This window comes from Dreissena polymorpha, chromosome 1 (assembly GCF_020536995.1).
Source record: "Dreissena polymorpha isolate Duluth1 chromosome 1, UMN_Dpol_1.0, whole genome shotgun sequence".
Classification (NCBI taxonomy): domain Eukaryota; kingdom Metazoa; phylum Mollusca; class Bivalvia; order Myida; family Dreissenidae; genus Dreissena; species Dreissena polymorpha.
Window position 1 is genome coordinate 178,565,828 of NC_068355.1, and position 22,363 is coordinate 178,588,190.

At 36.5% G+C, this 22,363-nt stretch overlaps 1 protein-coding gene across 4 annotated transcripts in view; it reads right to left on the reverse strand.

Annotated features, from left to right (window-relative positions):
* The window catches only part of LOC127863158 (uncharacterized), a 123,221-nt gene that overhangs the window by 11,219 nt on the left and 89,639 nt on the right, over positions 1 to 22,363 (reverse strand). For 3 of the 4 annotated variants that reach the window (XM_052402552.1, XM_052402563.1, XM_052402545.1), the window contains 8 exons: positions 19,038 to 19,214; positions 17,052 to 17,141; positions 11,807 to 11,851; positions 8,912 to 9,112; positions 6,649 to 6,841; positions 5,914 to 6,074; positions 1,563 to 1,688; positions 647 to 755 (listed from right to left, as the gene is read on the reverse strand). In XM_052402552.1, coding sequence (XP_052258512.1) covers positions 647 to 755; positions 1,563 to 1,688; positions 5,914 to 6,074; positions 6,649 to 6,841; positions 8,912 to 9,112; positions 11,807 to 11,851; positions 17,052 to 17,141; positions 19,038 to 19,214 — 1,102 coding nt within the window. The remainder of the gene's footprint in view (positions 1 to 646; positions 756 to 1,562; positions 1,689 to 5,913; positions 6,075 to 6,648; positions 6,842 to 8,911; positions 9,113 to 11,806; positions 11,852 to 17,051; positions 17,142 to 19,037; positions 19,215 to 22,363) is intronic. The other variant, XM_052402572.1, reaches the window with a different exon arrangement.

A 22,363-nucleotide genomic window follows, 5' to 3' on the forward strand; every position in this document is an offset into this window, starting at 1 on the left:
CTCCGCGAAAGTACGCGAGGTTAATACAGACTCGGCGTTGTTGCGCGGATAGATGCCGAGTGCCACGGCGATACGCCGCGTGAACACACGATTCGGCCGCCGCGGATTAATAATCTGGCCGTGGCGTAGCCGCGGATTATGTTTGTGCCGCTTTGGCTGTACTGTAAATGTTATTTAAAAAAAAAAAAAAAAAAAAATTTTTTTTTGAGACCATCAATCAGGATTTTTTTAAAAGCAATTTGGAAATTTGCAGTTTTGTCCTTATTGCAAAAGTGCCTTTTTTTAGTACTTTATAAAGACCAAAAAAATCACTGTAATAAAGTAAACAAGCAAATTCGTTGAATTGATAACCCATGCCAATATGCTTCTGGACACAAAATGTTATATTTGACACTCAAAAAAAACATTTTTTCAAGATACAAAGGGCCATTACTCTGCTATTAACAGATGGTGTACAATGCCATTTGGCCTGCATCATCCTGTTATCCATATATATACTCATACCAAGTTTCAATGAAATCCGCCCAAGCACTTCCAAGATATGGCTCCAGAAGGACGGTCGGAAAGACGGACGGACAACGCCAAAACAAAATCCCTCCACCTATGGCGGGGATGATAAAAACCAGCATCAAATTGCCAGACTTACCATCGGGAATTAGTGGCTCAGGAAGCTGGCGGAAGAAAGACTTCAATAGAGAACTGATCACGTTCACGTCACACCACTTCTCATGCTCCAGGTTCATACAGTCGATACCCTGCCACAAAAATAACATAGTGACAATGCTGGGTTATGCAACAATTACATGGCATCATAATTTGAGCGTCACTGTGGGAAAATCTGGGCCCAATGCATGGTCGGAAATTTCTGTCCCTGTTTCATCTTTGTAGTCTGCACAGGCTAATCAAGGACCACACTTTCCTCCTAAACTTGATTTTCCCCTAGAAAATACTTCCTTTAAACAGACAACACGTAACTCACATGCATGAAACCTTATTTTCCCAAAGTTGGGCTCAATTATCTACAAATTATAATAACGGCCAGATAATTATCATATTTATGACCCTTATTTACATATACATTCTGATGGGCTAGTTTTCTGTTGTTAAATGTGACACCCTCTGTGCCTACATTTTAAAATATTTGAAATGCGGATGAAAGAAGGCGTTCTTTATCTGGTTAAAAACATCCTTACTCAAGTGGCAATGATTGCATCCTAGCATTTCCCCCTGAATTCATGCTGTCCTTTTTGTAAAAGTATGCTTAGCTGTACAAATACACAGAATGCTGGGCCCGTATTCAACAACACATTCTGAGACTTCAAAATAAATAATGAAATAAAACATTAAAAAAATACGTCCGGCGTTTGAATACACGTAGGCTTCCACTGGTGATTGTCTCCAAAAGAAAATGTTCCACAGGAAGAATGCTGTAGATAGAGGTTGTAAATACCAAGTTTGACTCTAAATAAAGCATTTCTCTAACATTAAAGAATATTTTTTCTTCTTAGATTTTAGTGTTATAATTGCTTTTCAATCAACACTAAGACCCAAGTCATGCGCACCTTGTTGAATTCTTCTTGTAGTATGGTTACGGCTGCCTTGTTACCAGGGATACGGTAGACACCAGTCATCTCCAGTCCACGTGCCTCAACTATCTGGATACATAGGTCCACTATGAGGGGCACAAACTGAAACATAGGATTATGATATGGTGTTTAATTATTACAGACCAAGCGGTTCACTGTTCTGCAAAAAATGGGCTTAATGCTTGTTCATTAAGTTCCATCCCAGAATAGCCTGCGGTACTGGTACTAAAGACATCTGGTACTGGTTCTACCAAGACAAACAAACTCAAAAGTGCTTAAAATAGCATAAGGCCTTTGAGCTTAAATATATACCAGGCTGGTTTCAATTAGCATAAGGCTTTTGAGCTTAAATATATACCAGGCTGGTTTCAATAAGAATAAGGCCTTTGAGGAAAAATATATACATGGTGAGTTTCAATAAGAATAAGGCTTTTGAGCTTAAATATATACCAGGCTGGTTTCAATAAGAATAAGTCCTATGATCTTTAATATATACCAGGCTGGTTTCAATAAGACTAAGGCCTTTGAGCTTTAATATATACATGTACCAGGCTGGTTTCAATAAGAATAAGGCTTTTGAGCTTAAATATCTCCCAGGCTGGTTTCAATAAGAATAAGTCCTTTGGGCTTTAATATATACCAGGCTGGTTTCAATAAGAATAAGGCTTTTGAGCTTTAATATATACAAGGCTGGTTTCAACAAGGCTATTGTCAAGCAATATTGTCCCCTACTGGCTCCACCATTGTGAGAAATTCCACCATTTTCAGATTATTTTTTTGGTTGCCATATCAACCACAATTTTTGACGTAGGAATGAGTGAAATGATGTGCATAATGTCCATATTGCTATCTATCCATGTTTCAAGTTTCATGAAAAAATATTAAGAACTTTTAAAGTCATCGCAGGATCCAGAAAACCACCATGTTCAGCAGTATTTCAAGTCTATTTGTTGCAATAGCAACCAGAATTGTTGACGTAGGAACAAAATGAAATGACGTGCATAATGTCCATATTGCCATCTACTTATGTTTCAAGTTTCATGAAAAAATATTAAGAACTTTAAAAGTTATCGCAGGATCCAGAAAAGAGTGACGGACGGACAGACTAAGCGCAAACCATAAGTCTGGTAGGGGACAATAAGCATAAGGCTTTTGAGCTTAAATATCTCCCAGGCTGGTTTCAATGAGAATAAGGCTTTGAGCTTAAACATATTCCAGGCTGGTTTCAATAAGAATAAGGCTTTTGAGCTTAAATATCTCCCAGGCTGGTTTCAATAAGAACAAGGGACAAAATTGTCACAAAACCAGGTTTTCATTGTGAAAAAAAAATCTGATAAAGGGAGAAAACTCAAACTGAACTTTTGAAATGAACAAACAAAATTAACCCCCTTTGTAAGTTTGTTTTTTAAAAAAATCTATTTTTAGTCGTGGCGACCTTGACATTGGAGATATTGACGTGATTCTTTCGTGCGACACACCGTCCCATGATGGTGAACAAATGTGCCAAATGATTTTAAAATCTCACAATTAATGACATAGTTATGGCCAGGACAAGCTCATTTATGGCCATTTTTGACCTTTGAACTCAAAGTGTGACCTTGACCTTGGAGATATCGACGTAATTATTTTGCGCGACACACCGTCCAATGATGGTGAACAAATGTGCCAAATGATTTTAAAATCTGACAATGAACGACATAGTTATGGCCCGGACAAGCTTGTTCCGCCCGCCCGCCAGCCAGCCCGCCAGCCTGCCCGCATTCGCCAATCTAATAACAAGTTTTTTCCTTCGGAAAACCTGGTTAAAAATGTCACCAACTGTTCCTGAGCTGTAAGATATTTGTACCAACATTTTATTAACCTCGGTTTACCCCTTTAATAAGGAAACTGTATTTAGAGAGAAAACCTGGTTAATAAGGCTTTGAGCTTAAACATATTCCAGGCTGGTTTCAATAAGAATAAGGCTTTTGAGCTTAAATATCTCCCAGGCCGGTTTCAATAAGAATAAGGCCTTTGAGCTTAAACATATTCCAGGCTGGTTTCAATAAGAATAAGGCTTTTGAGCTTAAATATCTCCCAGGCAGGTTTCAATAAGAATAAGGCCTTTGAGCTTAAACATATTCCAGGCTGGTTTCAATAAGAATAAGGCTTTGAGCTTAAACATATTCCAGACTGGTTTCAATAAGAATAAGGCTTTGAGCTTAAACATATTCCAGGCTGGTTTCAATAAGAATAAGGCTTTGAGCTTAAACATATTCCAGGCTGGTTTCAAACTAAAACAAGACATGTGTTCAAAGAGCATGGATGAACATTCCAAACACAAACTTAATTTACTCCCTTTAATTCATAAAACTATTTATAATCAGTAATTAAGACACTAAAACTTATCAAACTGTGTATAATTTGTAGGGATGGAAACGTGCCCTGGAATCATACTCAAATTTTTATTTTTCTTATTCAATTACAGTGAACCCCCGTTTATACAGAATTAGATAGTTCAGAAAACTCGCGATCTGGACGAGAGTCAAGGGGAACGGATTTATTATGCAGTATTTTCCCTCGTTACGTCCGAAATCTCGTGTTCCAGATCCGGACATATATTTTGCAACACCGATCTGTGTATTTAGCTGTAATTATGTCATGATTATCCGGATGCTTCCCAACATGGGGGCTTAATCGACCCCAGCCGAATAAACAAAAGTGCATTCAATGAGGCGTGAAGAATTGATGTTTTAGGCTAAATGGCCTACCTGTCGTTTAAACAAAAGCGCATTCACCGAGGCGCGAAATATTATTTGTTAAGAAGTGATAGCTAATGGTAGTGATTAATCATGATTCGACTCCGACTTTACTTAAACTTCAATTGGTGTCAGCTTTACAAAATGCATCTGAAATGACACACTTGATTTTATGTATGATTTTCTTCAATGTCTTTAATGAGCTGAACACGCGACCAATTTAGACGCTGATAACAATCGGACCGTCATTGAAAAACTGTTAAACACTTAAATTGACATGCTCATTCAGAATAAAACGAAATGAACGTGTTACATGTATGCGTGAAAAGTTGTGCTAGGATAATTTAAACAATCCGTTAAAAAATTATCACTATGATTTTTAACATGTCGCTATTTTAATCATTTCAACATTCTGAGAGGGGTTATAAATAAAGATATTAAAACAGCATCGCAGTTTAATGTTTTATTTTCATTTGCCTTTAACACCCTTGATTTGTTACTCTGTGACGTTACCAACTTACAGCTCGCATGCCACCCATGGCAACATCTTTTCACTGCGGCAGTATCACACAAGATACACGCAGTCCTCATGGTGTGTACATCTACTACAATTAGGATTCACCCTTACGCGTTTTTGTAATTATATTTTTTAACAACATTTGATTTTTTAAACTAAATAAATGTCGGCGTAACAAGAAAATATCATTCTTGATGCGAAATAAGCATGTAAATGTACATAAACATCAGGTGTATGTCAAAAGGTTAGTATTAAACTCTTGTCAAAACTTCCGGATAAACGCCGGTTCACTGTATTAAGATCCAAATGTCACAACTTTGGAAAGTCTGAAAAACAAAATATTGCCCCCTTGGTGCAAAAAAGTGTAGTTGAAATTAAATGTCACTCAATACCTTTGTTAGGTGGGGATGTAACAAACACTGACCTCATTGTTGGCTGAGGGTGTAACAAACACTGACCACATTATTAGGTGAGGATGTAACAAACACTGACCTCATTGTTAGGTGAGGGTGTAACAAACACTGACCTCATTGTTAGGTGAGGATTTAACAAACACTGACCTCATTGTTAGGTGAGGGTGTAACAAACACTGACCTCATTGTTGGCTGAGGGTGTAACAAACACTGACCTCATTTTTAGGTGAGGATGTAACAAACACTGACCTCATTGTTAGGTGAGGGTGTAACAAACACTGACCTCATTGTTGGGTGAGGTTGTAACAAACACTGACCTTATTGTTGGTTGAGAGTGTAACACACACTGACCTTATTGTTGGGTGAGGGTGTAACAAACACTGACCTCATTGTTATGTGAGGGTGTAACAAACACTGACCTCATTGTTATGTGAGGGTGTAACAAACACTGACCTCATTGTTATGTGAGGGTGTAACATTCACTGACCTCATTGTTAGTGTTGAGGATGTAACAAACACTGACCTCATTGTTGGGTGAGGGTGTAACAAATACTGACCTCACTGTTAGATGAGGATGTAACAAACACTGACCTCATTGTTGGGTGAGGGTGTAACAAACACTGACCTCATTGTTTGGTGAGGGTGAAACAAACACTGACCTCATTGTTTGGTGAGGGCAGACAGTCCTCCAATGGCACCCCAAACATCCCTCCGGTCTCAGGTACGACTGCAATTTGCCCAGTTGACGAACTCGAGCCCATGTGCTTCTTAATGCTCTTCCCTAGCTTACCCTTCCACGTCTTCGGCTTCCCGGTGTCCTCTATGAATGAAACAGACAAGGATCCCTTTGAGCCTGCAAGGGTTTTTATGCTATGTAAAAAAAGGCCTTAAAATGGACCCAATCCCAAAGCAAACGGACCCAATCCCAAACCAAAATGATGAAAAAAAATCCCAATTGACTTTTTTTTTTTAGAAATAAGTCTCTTACGACTTATGATTATATGGCTGTACATATCAACTTCATTTTGTAAACATACTACACAATATGTAACTTTTTTTGTTGATAAATAATTCTTGAATTTGCCACTTTTATTGATAACAAAAATTTTACCAGACTTCTTTCCCCAAAAAGACTAAAAAAAAACCTGGCCTGTATCAACAAAACTTACAAAAAATGAAAGATTTATCATGGTCAATTTTATTTGTGTAATGCTTCATGATTTGAAATTTAAAACAAAGTCTCTTAAAGAAATTGGACTATGTTAGGCACTTCGTAGGAAAAAAAGGAGTGTTTCCTTTATAAAAAAAGGCTTACACAAAATTGGTTATTTTTATCTGAAATGTAAATAACAAGTAACACATTTTCCCCAGATTGATGTGTAATAACAACTCACCAAGTTTATCCCCGGACACTGTCTTGCGTCTCTTGATGCTGGGAGACTGCGGCACCTTCTGTTTGATAACAGAGAGTTTCTTGGTGATCTTATGGGCGGGGGTTGGGGACGTGTTGCTCCCCAGGGTTGGTCCAGACTCGGTAAGCTCCTGGCTCTTGCGGATAATCAGCTCTGCGTTTGTAACACCGTTGGCCTGTCAAATTAACAACAGTATATTACACACCATTGGCCTGTCAAATAAACAACAAGAGTATATTATACACCATTGGCCTGTCAAATAAACAACAAGAGTATATTATACACCATTGGACTGTCAAACAAACAACAGTATATTACACACCAATGGCCTGTCAAATAAACAGCAGTATATTACACACCATTGGCCTGTCGAATAAACAACAGTATATTACACACCATTGGCCTGTCAAATAAACAACAGTATATTACACACCAACACCATTGGCCTGTAAAATAAACAACAGTATATTACACACCATTGGCCTGTCAAATAAAAAATGGTATATTACACACCATTGACCTGTCAAATTAACAACAGTATATTACACAAAATTGGCCTGTCAAATAAACAACAAGAGTATATTACACACAATTGGCCTGTCAAATAAAAAACAACAGTATATTACACACAATTGGCATGTCAAATAAACAACAGTATAACTCACACCATTGGCCTGTCAAATAAACATCAGTATATTACACTCCATTGGCCTGTCAAATAACAACAGTATATTACAAACCATTGACCTGTCAAATAAACAACAGTATATCTCACACCAATGGCCTGTCAAATAAACAACAGTATATTACACACCATTTGCCTGTCAAATAAACAACAGTATATAACACACAAATGGCCTGTCAAATAAACAACAGTATATCTCACTTCCTTGCCTGTTGTTTGCCTTAAACAACAACATGGGATGTTTGTATCTATGTTTGCCTGTCAATAAAACAACACTGTTTGTCCGATCTTTTGCTAGTCAATTTATCAACAATATTGTTTGTCCCTCCCTTTTCCTAAAATTAAACAACAACATTGTTTGTCCTTACGTTTTTCAGTCAATTAAACAACATGCTACAGGTGTGTGATTTTGGAACCATCTCTCGAAAGTAAAATGCTATACCCTTCTTATAGAGTTGACAGTGATTTATTTCAGCTAAATTGCATCGGAATACTAAAGCTTATGGAAACACTGGTCCTTTTCCTGACTTGGCCTCTTTGGGGAAGATCTAAAGAACGCTTCCACAGTGGGGATAGAACCTGCGACCTCCCCTCAGTATAGTTGACAAAACAGTTCACTTTGAAATAAATCCAGAAAAATTAGTACTTTTTTATCAACCCTGAGCGATAAAGGGTTAACCCATTCCCACTAAGAGGCAAAGTGGAAATGGCTTTGGCTAAGTAATTTGCAGTCTGTTCAAGTTTTATGCTGTTTGCTGGTCATCAGTATCTTAATTTTGGAAATAAAACCATTAAAACTTGAATTTAGTAAGAAAGGTTATTTATTAAGTTTAACCTTTTTTTAAGGGACTACAAACGCGTCAAAACACGTATCTATGTGGTCAAAATATGCATCCTAGTGGTCAAAATACGCATGTAAGTGTTTAACTGTTAGTATCTAAGTTGTAAAGGGTTAGTACCTACATGTAAGTGGTAAAGCTGAGAATCGAAGTGGTAAAGGGTTTGTATTTAAGTGGTAAAGGTTAAGTATCAAAGTGGTAAAGGGTTATTATCAAAGTGATAAAGGGTTAGTATCCATGTGGTAAAGTGTTATTATCTAAGTGGCAAAGGGTTAGTATATAAGTGGTAAAGGGTTAGTATCTAAGTGGAAAAGGGATAGTATCTAAGTGGAAAAGGGTTAGTATCTAACTGGTAACTGGTTAGTATCTAAGTGGTAAAGTGTTATTATCTAAGTGGTAAAGTGTTATTATCTAAGTGGTAAAGTGTTATTATCTAAGTGGTAAAGGGTTAGTATCTAAGTGGTAAAGGGTTGGTATCTAAGTGGTAAAGGGTTAGGATCTAAGTGGTAAAGTGTTATTATCTAAGTGGTAAAGGTTTAATATCTAAGTGGTAAAGGGTTAGTATCTAAGTGGAAAAGGGTTAGTATCTAACTGGTAACTGGTTAGTATCTAAGTGGTAAAGGGTAAGAATCTAAGTGGTAAAGGGTAAGAATCTAAGTGGTAAAGGGTAAGAATCTAAGTGGTAAAGGGTTAGTATCTAAGTGGTACAGGGTTGACTCACGTCAAGGTCTGGATTATTGTTGGCGCTGATGTGTCGTATCCAGACTAGCATGTCCATCTGGTCATCGGCCTGGAGCAGGTACTCCGACCCGTTGTACGTCTTCAGTCGGAACACGTTCTTGCGCTTGGTGTAGCTGTGGGCAATGTCTACGATACAGGACTTCACGGAGATTGGCTGCTCTTCGTATGAGAACACGCTCGTCTGAAACAAGACACGGTAGTTTGTTTGTTTTTCTCTCAATTTTTGGAGCGGGACCAGGTCCCTTTGATTTGAAAAAAAGCCTGTCATTTTAACTAAAATTTTGAAATTAATGATGTTGTGGGGGTTTTTGCTAACAATTATTGAGAATACAAATTAATAATTTATTGTGTTTCAATCAATGCAGCTGGATAGAGATGAACTGTAAACAATAAACCGTCGGAGACAGGTGTTGCTCCCCAAAGGTTTTGTTTTTTTTTGTCACAATATTGAACTATATATTCAGATAAAAGGAAAAGTAGGGACAAGAATTGCACTATATGCACAATTTATAGAAAATTTCAAAGGGCCATAACTCTGTGAAAAATCATCCAACCAGAACCGGCTGATAATATGCACATCTCCTCTTGGCAGTGAAGCTTCCCATAAAGTTTTATTGAATTCTGGTCATTTGGGGGGGGGGGGGGGGGGGCATAAAAAGAGATTAATGATTTGTTTAATTTTATTTTGTTGTAAAAACCTTCAACTGGGATTTTTAGGGCGTCATTTGGGAAAAACAAATATACGTTTTAAGATTGGATATTGGGCAAAATTTGGGTCCCATATCTGACCAAAAAAACACTGTACCTAAATGTCATCCTTTGAGTGTCAGCAAGGTTAACTTAACCAGGTATTAGCTTTGCAATATACAATTTGCATAAAGACCTGTTTTCCCAGCGCGCGTCTAATGTAATAAAACCAATATTGATGTTTACCTATTATTGACTAAGCAGCGAAATATAAAACCAATATTGATGTTTACCTATTATGGACTAAGCAGTGAAATATAAAACCAATATTGATGTTTACCTATTATGGACTAAGCAGTGAAATATACAAGGGGCTATGCAGTGATAAATTCATGGGAGATAAATTGGTTTTTTACTGTGGTTTATTTGTTACTGAAAAAATAGAGTAAATTAATAAGTTGACAATTCTTGATTTCAATGGCATCAAATTGTGAAAAAAACTGTGTTATATGTATCACAAAAATGTCATCCACCACCAAACAAATTATGTTTAAAAAAAGCTTTAAAAGCATTTAGTTTAATTTTTTTTATTTCAGCTTGATTGCATTGAAAGTACTTACTACTTATTTGAAACGCTCTCTAGTCCGTTGCCTGGGCCTAGTACCAGTACTTTTGGGGAGATCTAAACAATGCTCCCACATTTGGGATAAAACCAGTGACCTCCCGGTCGATAGATTACCATAATACCACCATGACCATTTTATCAAAAGCATTTAATAAAAAGCTTTCCTTTTTGTGTTATTCTGTGGGGGATAACACTCATATCATTCCTGATACACTGACACCCTGTTTGCGTTCCAAATAAATTGATGAATTCACACTCACACTTCAAACAAGGTTCTTAATTGTGCAGCACCGTAATAGACATGATCCTCACTCTGTAAAAAGGGGGTTTAATGCATGTGTGTAAAGTGCCATCCAAGATTAGCCTGTGCAAACCACACAGGCTAATCTGGGACCAGACTTTCCACTTTTATGCTATATTTTTCGTTTTAAGAAAGTCACTTCTAAGCAAAAATCCAGTTTAAACGGAAATTGTTGTCCCTGATTAGCCTGTGCAGACTGCACAGGCAGATATGGAACAACACTTTAGGCACATGCATTAAAACCCCTTTTCAGACAGTGTGACTCAAATATAAGAGCAGCAAAGTAGACATGTAACTAGCCAACAAAAGGCAACAGATTTGGTTCGTGGAATCTGAAGAATTTTAAGCAAAAATAAACCAAAAGTCTTTTGCAAAGAAAATCATCCAATCACACAAATTTGCTGTTTGAGAGAAACTAGATTTTTCTGCAGAGCCCAAATTTCCTATAAAAAAAGGGACACGCCCCCATAGCAAAAGCTAGTCAAAGAATACAACTATGCAACAAAATCTCCGCAAAGGGAAGTAACCCTTCAGCAAAAGCTGACAAATGGACAGAACCCTGCTACAAAAGCTAACAAATACCTTGTGCAAAAAACCTACAAATGGATGCAACTCTTCAACGCAATATGACAAAGGGACACAACCTTGCAGCAAAAACTGGCACAGGCACTGACACTGGTGCTAAAACTGGCAAAAGGGAAGAAATCTTATAAGAATCGCCAAATCCTCACAAAGGGACATATATGTGGTGCAAAGACTGGAAAACAAAGGGACATAAGCATTGCTAAAGCTGACAAAGCCAAAATACCTGACCACAAAAATACAACAAGAGCACCGCATAATGGGTGCCACGCTCGGCAAATCTTGTCAGATTTTTTTTATTTTTTTTTTAGTGGTCAAAGTTACCTTGACCATTGACCTAGTGACCCAAAAATGGGTGTGGCATGTAGAACTAATCAAGTTGCAGCTAAATACAAAGTTTCAAAGTTGTAGGTTGAAGCACTTTGATTTTAGAGCCAATGTTCATAACTTTGACAAAATGTTTTAGCACAACGCGGACGACATGACACCACGACGACTAGCTGGCTATGACAATACCTCAGGTTTTCTCTGAACACAGCGGAGCTAAAAAACACCACTCAGTAAGCAAAAGCTTGCAAAGGGAACAAATATCTGTGCAAAAAACGCTTGCTTTAAAGAAGAATAAGGCTCAAACCCAACGCAAAGCTGGAAAAGGGAGACAACCTGTGTGCAATACAAACCTGGGATCCCGCACGCACTTTCATGGGAAGTGCATGGGCTACAAGCTGCAAGAGAAAAGTAGGAAAAATCTGAAACTGGAACTTTAGCCACCAACATAGTGCATAGTGGTGACTATATATATGACTGAGTATTGTGACTAGTTCAGCCAATACATGTAAATGAACAACAAGTGAATTCGTTCCTTTGATATCCCAGCCAATTTTAAAATTGTGTAACTGACTGACAGACGGAGGGACAGACAACCCCAACTTTGTATCCCTCCGCAGGAGATAATAATAAATGTGGTCAATGAAATGTTAACAGTATTTCACGATAGGCATGTTACAGATATTGTACTGCCTCATGTAAGCCATGTTTTTCAAAGCACTGAAACATTTTGTGTACTCGGCAAAGATATCATAAAAACAAATGTTCTGACCAAGTTTCAAGAAGATTGGACATCAAATGTTACAACTACTATGCTAACGAGCTTTTTCTTTAAATGTAACCTAGTGACCTTGTTTTTGATCTCATATTTGTTTTTTTAACATGACCAAGATGTAATTGGGCCACTTTTTCTGACCAAGTTACATGAAGATTTGAAGATAAATGTGGCCTCTAGAGTATTAACAATGTACATATTGTCAACGCACAACACACAAGCCACATTGTGATCAGATGAGCAAAAATAAAGAACACAATACATCAGGTCCTGGTGTCATATACATAATTAAAGCATTAAACACAGACGTATTATGAGGTGCTGCGTTTCATCACAGATTGATCAAGATGTACTGCATATAACACTGACTTACAATGCTGTACTACGTTTAACACCAACTGATCATGATGCACTGCATATAACACAGACTGACCATGATGTACTGCATTCAACACAGACTGATCAAGATGTACTGCATTTAAAGCCACATTAATACTCAAAATCAACGAATATGCCATAAAATATTTCATAAAATAAAGTTAACCCATAAAAAAATGTGCCTTACAGCAATAGCCAAAATTTCAACGCTAGATGTGGTATGGTTACATAGATTTAACGAGATACAAAATGCTCGGGTTTTTTGCGTTCCATTTTAATTTCTCGCAACAATATCCTTAAATTGACAATCAAATGCTAGATTGGCTTCTGGCAGCGTTGGACACACAAGGTAGTTCTCATGAGCTGCCTGGGCAGCGTTGGACACACAAGGTAGTTCTCATGAGCTGCCTGGGCAGCGTTGGACACACAACGTAGTTCTCATGAGCTGCCCGATGTTTTATTTAGTCAATGCCCTGGATCAACTGTTAGTTGTTCTATTTTTTGAATGAGTTTAACCATAATGACCAAATAGGTGTTCAGAGGACCTTTTTAAGTTTTGAGTCTGACCCAAATCTGAGTTTGCCCAATGATTTATGTGGCTATAAGTCAATGTTCTGACTCAACTTTGAGTTTTTTCTCATTTTGTTTTACATGAGTTTGACCATAATGCCTGATTTGGTACTTTTTGAGTTTGAGTCTGACTCAATTCTGAGTTACAGGAGAAATATGCACATATTCTTATAGCTAAGTTTTAAGGAAGTTTGTGAGTCTACAGACATTCTCAATAATGAGTGGAAACTAAAATCTCTTCTTTTGAGTTGAGATAACAGATTGAGAATGTTCATGATGCTGAGCCACTGGAGGTAAATAACACAAATGAACTTGACTGCTCAATACAATACTCATAGCGATACAACATAAATCAAATGGTAAATAACACTAATGAACTTGACTGCTCAATACAATACTCATAGCGATACAACATAAATCAAATGGTAAATAACACTAATGAACTTGACTGCTCAATACAATACTCATAGCGATACAACATAAATCAAATGGTAAATAACACTAATGAACTTGACTGCTCAATACAATACTCATAGCGATACAACATAAATCAAATGGTAAATAACACTAATGAACTTGACTGCTCAATACAATACTCATAGCGATACAACATAAATCAAATGGTAAATAACACTAATGAACTTGACTGCTCAATACAATACTCATAGCGATACAACATAAATCAAATGGTAAATAACACTAATGAACTTGACTGCTCAATACAATACTCATAGCGATACAACATAAATCAAATGGTAAATAACACTAATGAACTAGACTGCTCAATACAATACTCATAGCGATACAACATAAATCAAATGGTAAATAACACTAATGAACTTGACTGCTCAATACAATACTCATAGCGATACAACATAAATCAAATGGTAAATAACACTAATGAACTAGACTGCTCAATACAATACTCATAGCGATACAACATAAATCAAATGGTAAATAACACTAATGAACTTGACTGCTCAATACAATACTCATAGCGATACAACATAAATCAAATGGTAAATAACACTAATGAACTTGACTGCTCAATACAATACTCATAGCGATACAACATAAATCAAATGGTAAATAACACTAATGAACTAGACTGCTCAATACAATACTCATAGCGATACAACATAAATCAAATGGTAAATAACACTAATGAACTTGACTGCTCAATACAATACTCATAGCGATACAACATAAATCAAATGGTAAATAACACTAATGAACTAGACTGCTCAATACAATACTCATAGCGATACAACATAAATCAAATGGTAAATAACACTAATGAACTTGACTGCTCAATACAATACTCATAGCGATACAACATAAATCAAATGGTAAATAACACTAATGAACTAGACTGCTCAATACAATACTCATAGCGATACAACATAAATCAAATGGTAAATAACACTAATGAACTTGACTGCTCAATACAATACTCATAGCGATACAACATAAATCAAATGGTAAATAACACTAATGAACTTGACTGCTCAATACAATACTCATAGCGATACAACATAAATCAAATGGTAAATAACACTAATGAACTAGACTGCTCAATACAATACTCATAGCGATACAACATAAATCAAATGGTAAATAACACTAATGAACTTGACTGCTCAATACAATACTCATAGCGATACAACATAAATCAAATGGTAAATAACACTAATGAACTAGACTGCTCAATACAATACTCATAGCGATACAACATAAATCAAATGGTAAATAACACTAATGAACTTGACTGCTCAATACAATACTCATAGCGATACAACATAAATCAAATGGTAAATAACACTAATGAACTTGACTGCTCAATACAATACTCATAGCGATACAACATAAATCAAATGGTAAATAACACTAATGAACTAGACTGCTCAATACAATACTCATAGCGATACAACATAAATCAAATGGTAAATAACACTAATGAACTTGACTGCTCAATACAATACTCATAGCGATACAACATAAATCAAATGGTAAATAACACTAATGAACTAGACTGCTCAATACAATACTCATAGCGATACAACATAAATCAAATGGTAAATAACACTAATGAACTTGACTGCTCAATACAATACTCATAGCGATACAACATAAATCAAATGGTAAATAACACTAATGAACTAGACTGCTCAATACAAGACTCATAGCGATACAACATAAATCAAATGGTAAATAACACTAATGAACTTGACTGCTCAATACAATACTCATAGCGATACAACATAAATCAAATGGTAAATAACACTAATGAACTTGACTGCTCAATACAATACTCATAGCGATACAACATAAATCAAATGGTAAATAACACTAATGAACTAGACTGCTCAATACAATACTCATAGCGATACAACATAAATCAAATGGTAAATAACACTAATGAACTTGACTGCTCAATACAATACTCATAGCGATACAACATAAATCAAATGGTAAATAACACTAATGAACTAGACTGCTCAATACAATACTCATAGCGATACAACATAAATCAAATGGTAAATAACACTAATGAACTTGACTGCTCAATACAATACTCATAGCGATACAACATAAATCAAATGGTAAATAACGCTAATGAACTTGACTGCTCAATACAATACTCATAGCGATACAACATAAATCAAATGGTAAATAACACTAATGAACTTGACTGCTCAATACAATACTCATAGCGATACAACATAAATCAAATGGTAAATAACACTAATGAACTTGACTGCTCAATACAATACTCATAGCGATACAACATAAATCAAATGGTAAATAACACTAATGAACTTGACTGCTCAATACAATACTCATAGCGATACAACATAAATCAAATGGTAAATAACACTAATGAACTTGACTGCTCAATACAATACTCATAGCGATACAACATAAATCAAAGAACCCCTCTCTGTGAAAAGGGGGTTTAATATATGTACCCAAAGTGACTAAACAGGCTAATCAGGGACAACACTTTCCGCCTCAACAGGATTTTCGTAAAAAAAAGAAATTGTCGTCCCTCATTGGCCTGTGCAAATTGTGCAGGCTAATCTGGGATTACATTTTACGCCAGGGTTTTTTTTCCACTTTTTGGGAAGATAGCCCATGGCTTTGGAATTGGGAATTTTATCGGCATTTTCATGAAATTGGGAAAATAAATTCATTAGCCTTTTTTTCCACACGAAAAGTCCACTAAATTTGATTAAACTCTTTATAATCATTCAAATTAAAAGAAAAAAATCATATAATACTTTGTTAGATGTAATTGAATTAAAATTGAGATAAAATACACATAAGACTTCTTTCTAAAAAAAAAAAAAATTTTTTTTTTTTTTGGCTATTGGGAATTTTTTGCCACATTTTGGGAAAAAAGTATACTTCTTGGGATTGGGAACATAGCCGAATTTCGGCTATAAAATCGGGCCAAAAATATCCCTGTACGCACATGCATTAAACCCCATTTTCTCAGTGCAAGGCTCAAATATAATCAATAATTGTCAACCGGGTCACATGGTTCCTTACACAGGCAGAGAATGGTACAACATTAAACAAACGAGCCTCGCTCTATGAACAGGGGTCTAAATGCATTTGCGTAAAATTTTGTCCCAGGTTAGCCAATGAATTCTGCACAAGCTAACCAGGGATGCAACTTTCCTCTTGTATTGTATTTTTTGTTTAAAGAAAGACTGTTATTGATTAAAATCAAGTTTAGTGAATAGTCAGAAAAGGTCGTCCCTAATTAGCCTGAGCAGACTGCACAGGCAAATCTGGGACAACACTTTAGGCAAACACATAGAACCCCTTTTCACAGAGCAGGGCTCACATATGGTCAAATGGCCACTCACTGTGACTGGGTCCCGTCTCTCCTTACACAGGTACAGGGCGTGTCCACGCAGTACGGCCCACACTGGGCGCCAAGACCGGTCCCCTGCACGCTGTAACATGAAGGAAAAGTCTTGTGAAGCTGAACTATGGATCTGTAGTTTGATGCTTAAGTAATAATTGTAATTTGGATTTGGAAAGCGTGTTCAAGCTCAGCGGAGATTTCATTCGATACAAGTTTCTTGACGGTTGGCAAATAAAGGTGGCCATTAGAAAGTAAACAAGGCTTTTCTATACCCATATAAAGAAAACTGCCCCATCCCATGTCGGTCATGTTTTTTAAGAATCAAAATCATTTTCAAATTCAGCAATGATATCATTATACAAAATGATCTTACCAAAGTTTTGTGAAGATTGCACTGTCATTGTCAATTCAAGAGTGTTAACAAGGTTTAAATAAAGCCATATATAAGGAAAACTGCCCTGCCCTATGGTGGCCATGTTTTTAAATGGCCCAGAACCATTATCAAACTAGGCCCAGATAACATTAACACAATTGTTCTGACCAAGTTTCTTTGAAGATATTACCATAAATGTACTTATAAGGCTTAATAGATTGTTCAATGGATCGGAACAACTTAGCTAAGATATCATTGGGACAAATGCAATGGTGTCAATTGTCTCAAATGTAAAATCCAGAAAATTAGGCCAGGGGTCTGGGAGATAAAGGGCAATGCCCCCCCCCCCCGCCCTCAAGCCCTCTCTAATAGTACTATTTCATAGTATTTCTAGTTGCAATTTCTGGTGAACACTAAGCAAAATATTATAAATCAGACCATCCGCATCACCGCATGTGTATTGATCATTAAAGGTTTGCTTAAAATGTACGTATAAAAATGAATGAAATCTGCATAAAATGTTGTATCTGAAAACGACAATCGGAAAAATGTACTTGTTTTCACATGAAATTAAATGTGCATATCGTTTGAAAAATGAAAAACATTTACCTAGCAAATACATAATCAATATATAATTTGGTAAACTTATTACTTTTCTATTAAACTGCTTAACTTTGCTTATCAATCACTAGGAATTTTTCATGGTGGTAGACATGTGCAACGTTTCGTTGACTTGTAAAAATTTAGGTACAGTTCATGTCCATGCCATCGACTAGCCAATCAAAAATAAATAAATAAAATACCGGGCAAAATAAGTACTGAGCTTAATGAAAATGAAGCTTTGACAAAAATATTAAATTCGTTCTCAGTTGATCGTGCTTTCAAAGGATTTTCCCTACACCCTCCTCCTCAAAAATATATCTAATTGAATTTTCATTGATCTGAAAAATCGACCCTAGTCGGCTGAAATCTGGACTTCCGGAGTAATACGGAAAATTGACACCCCTGCAAATGTTCTGCACAAGTTTCATTACGAATGTGGCCTCCAGAGTGTGAAAAAGGAAAATGTTCACGACAGACAACACCCCAACACACGACGGACAAAAAATGATCACAAAAGCTCACCATGAGCATGTTGTTCTCAGGTGAGCGTAAAGGTTGCTTTCGTCGCAATAGGAGTCCAGGACATCTGGATGCAAAAAAGTACCCAACCACTTCAACATGCAGGTAGTGAAAACTACTTATCTTCTACTGAAGAAGCATTGAGTGACAAATTGTGGGCAAACATAGTCACAGTTTAAGTGTGCTTGTTTAGATGTGTCTCTGTTTCAACAGTATTTTAGTCACATAATCTTGCATGGTACTGCAACATCTTAAACCAGAGGTAGGGGCAGAATTGTTGCTACAATCATTGCATGACTGATCCCCATATAGGTTATGTAGTGGGGCTGAGAATTGAAAATGTATTCTTAAGATTAGCAACTTGACTAACTGGTTCACTCAAAATCTGATCACCAACTCAATTAACCAGTGCTGTCAAAATGTAGTTCAAAACTTAACTAGCTGGCTCAGTCAAATTCTCAGTTTTTAACCCAGAAACATCTGTAATACCTTTCCATCTATAACATCTAATTTCACTGCTAGGTTCCCCTCCTTTATCACTCCCTGTAACGGACTGGCAGGCTGGTTCCCTGCATTGACCACTTGACTGGACATATGGTTCCCGTCCTTGAACACTTGACTGAACGGATCCAGTTTCTTCTCCTGCGCCTCCATGATTCGTGGTGTCTGTGAAGAAGAGAAAGTAGAGGAGGATGGTAACAACTTAAATTTAATATGAGATCTCGGAAAACTGGGTTTCATGGGTTTCATGCATACAGTGTTGTTCCATATCGCTCCCTGGGTGCAAAAAGGTAACATGTGATATTGTACAAGAGATTGCCAAGCAATATGGTCCCCTACCGGTGAAACACCACCATTGTCAGATCTATTTATTTTTTATATATTTGTTGCCATAGCAACCAGAATTTTTGACGTAGGAACAAAATGAAATGATGTGAATAATCTCCATATCGCCATCTATCCATATTTCAAGTTTCATGAAAAAATATGAAGAACTTTTAAAGTTATCGCAGGATCCAGAAAAGTGTGACTGACTGACGGACTGACGGACTGACAGACTGACTGACGGACAGAGCGCAAACCATAAGTTCCCTCCGGTTTCACCGGTAGGGGGCAAACATTTAGAAGGCACATGGTACCTTTATGCACCAATGGGGGCGATACATATATGGCTGTGCAGTTGTTGCTTTTTCAGGTATTAAATATCAATGACAAAATGTATTAAATTAATCAATGCTGCAAGATACACATGTATAGACAACATTTGTTGGATTTGGTGGAATATTGATTTTAACTCAAAAGTGATCATAGAAAATATTTTCACAAGTGGCGCATATATTTTTTCTCTGATCGCAAGTGAATTAAAGTGGATACTCCACCACATCCAACAAAAAATTTCTTTTTATTTTATGCTTACAAACGATTATTTTTGCCATTACAGACAATATAATTCCCCAATGGGCGCGCCTAAAATGTTATTTCATGTATGTTCAAGGGGAGCTTATCTGTATGTTTTTATAAACATTCAATGCAAGGTAGTTTCCATTGGTAACATCGGGGGGGTCACAATGGGGAAACCAAAGATATCTTCAAATGGTTCCAGTAAAAAACAATGAAAATTATTGATAATTTTCAATGCTATTTTTCACTGTTTGAAACGGTGAAATATCAGTTTTAATGCACTGATATTTCTCTATAAAAGATCCGAAAGCATAAAATAAAGTTATATAAACCATGAGCTTGAAATGAAGTGAAACAGTCAAATCTGAAATGCTTAATTTAAATATCATTAAATTCAATTCAGAGTTCAGAGTAATTTTTACTCAACAATTTTATTTATTATATTTTACTATGGTTTAAAATTTGCCAATCTTCAAGCAAAACTAATCCATCAACAGAATAACACATAAAAAGCAAAAAATAAACCATTACAAAGACAGTGCATTTAGTTATTTTGAAAGTACGGATACTCCAGCACATCATCTGCCATAGTTGTTTTTACAACCTAATAAAATGAGATAAGTAAATCCACAAGATTTATTTAATGTTTTTGTATGTTTTTTTGATGAAAATACTGTAGATCTTGTGGCATTAATTGTCAATGATATCGTCAACAAAGATCCATGAATTAATCACAATAACATCAGAAAATGACCACTTAAATTCCTGTTCTTTTGTCCAAAATCCAAAATCTTTCATAAGCGTGAAAACAAAAAGGGCTTTTTTTAAACCTCATAGTTTGATGATTACGAATATAAATGATTTAACAGTAAGTCCTATCACATCAAACAATTAACACTTTACCACTTAGATATGTATTTTGACCACTTGGCTACATATTTTGACCATTTATATACGTATTTTGACCACATAGATACGTATTTTGACCACTTAGATATGTATTTTGACAAATTTGTTAAAAAAAGTTAAATAAAATCTAAAATACCTTTCTTACTTAATTCAAGTTTTAAATGCTTCAATTCTAACCCTTAGATACTGATGAGAAGCTAACAGCATAAAACCTGAACAGACTGAGAGTTACTGGCAGGCTGTTCTGGCTTTATGCTGGTTGCAAAAGCCATTTTCACTTCGCTTCTGAGCAGGAAATGGTTAAACCAGAAGTACAATATTACATTAGTAGCAACAATCAAGTAGTTGTCACAATTAGTTCCACGTCAATATTAAGCGTTCTTGTTTCTGAACAACTGCTTTACAGAAATCAAACACTACAAGAAAGTCCACACTTGGTGCTGCACTTACGCTAACTCTGTGGACACCATGCTACAATATGAAATCCATGCATTAATATCAATACTGACTATGTGGACACCATGCTACAAGATGAAATCCATGCATTAGTATCAATATCTAAATATCCATATTTATCCTAAAATATTCCTCTTTTTATGTAGTCCGAGTGGCTTAGTGAATAATGGTGTCCACCTAACGACCGCAAGGTCAATTGTTTGATCCCCACGGTAGCAGCGAACTTTAAATCAATCCCAAATCAGGAGTAAACAAATTTACGTGTCTACGAAAGTCATTTTTTTTAAGCACAAAAGTTCATGCAAAAAAATACTAATAATTGTTGTGTTCTGCCATAATATCAAGCTTCCATTCATTAATAGCAATAGGGAATATAAATTTACATTCCCCTCCTACTTTTTTAACTCTTTTAGCGCTGGAACCAAATTTTGAAGGCCTTTGCACACAGTTTAGATCCAGATGAGATGCCAGAGAACATGGTGTCTCATCAGGATCCAAACTGTTTGCTATTCTGATAGTATTCTTTGGAAAAAATCAAAGAAAATGCTAATTTTTGAAATTCGGCAGACAACATTTTTGGAGACAACAAACATCCCAGCATGCAAAGCTTTAATCATCTAAAAACCTCTATGCTACCCACCTTCTCTCCCTCTATGCTACCCACCTTCTCTCCCTCTATGCTACCCACCTTCTCTCCCTCTATGCTACCCACCTTCTCTCCCTCTATGCTACCTACCTTCTCTCCCTCTATGCTACATACCTTCTCTCCCTCTATGCTACCCACCTTCTCTCCCTCTATGCTACCCACCTTCTCTCCCTGTATGCTACCCACCTTCTCTCCCTCTATGCTACCCACCTTCTCTATGCTACCTACCTTCTCTCCCTCTATGCTACCTACCTTCTCTCCCTCTATGCTACCTACCTTCTCTCCCTCTATGCTACTTACCTTCTCTCCCTCTATGCTACCCACCTTCTCTATGCTACCCACCTTCTCTCCCTCTATGCTACCCACCTTCTCTATGCTACCTACCTTCTCTCCCTCTATGCTA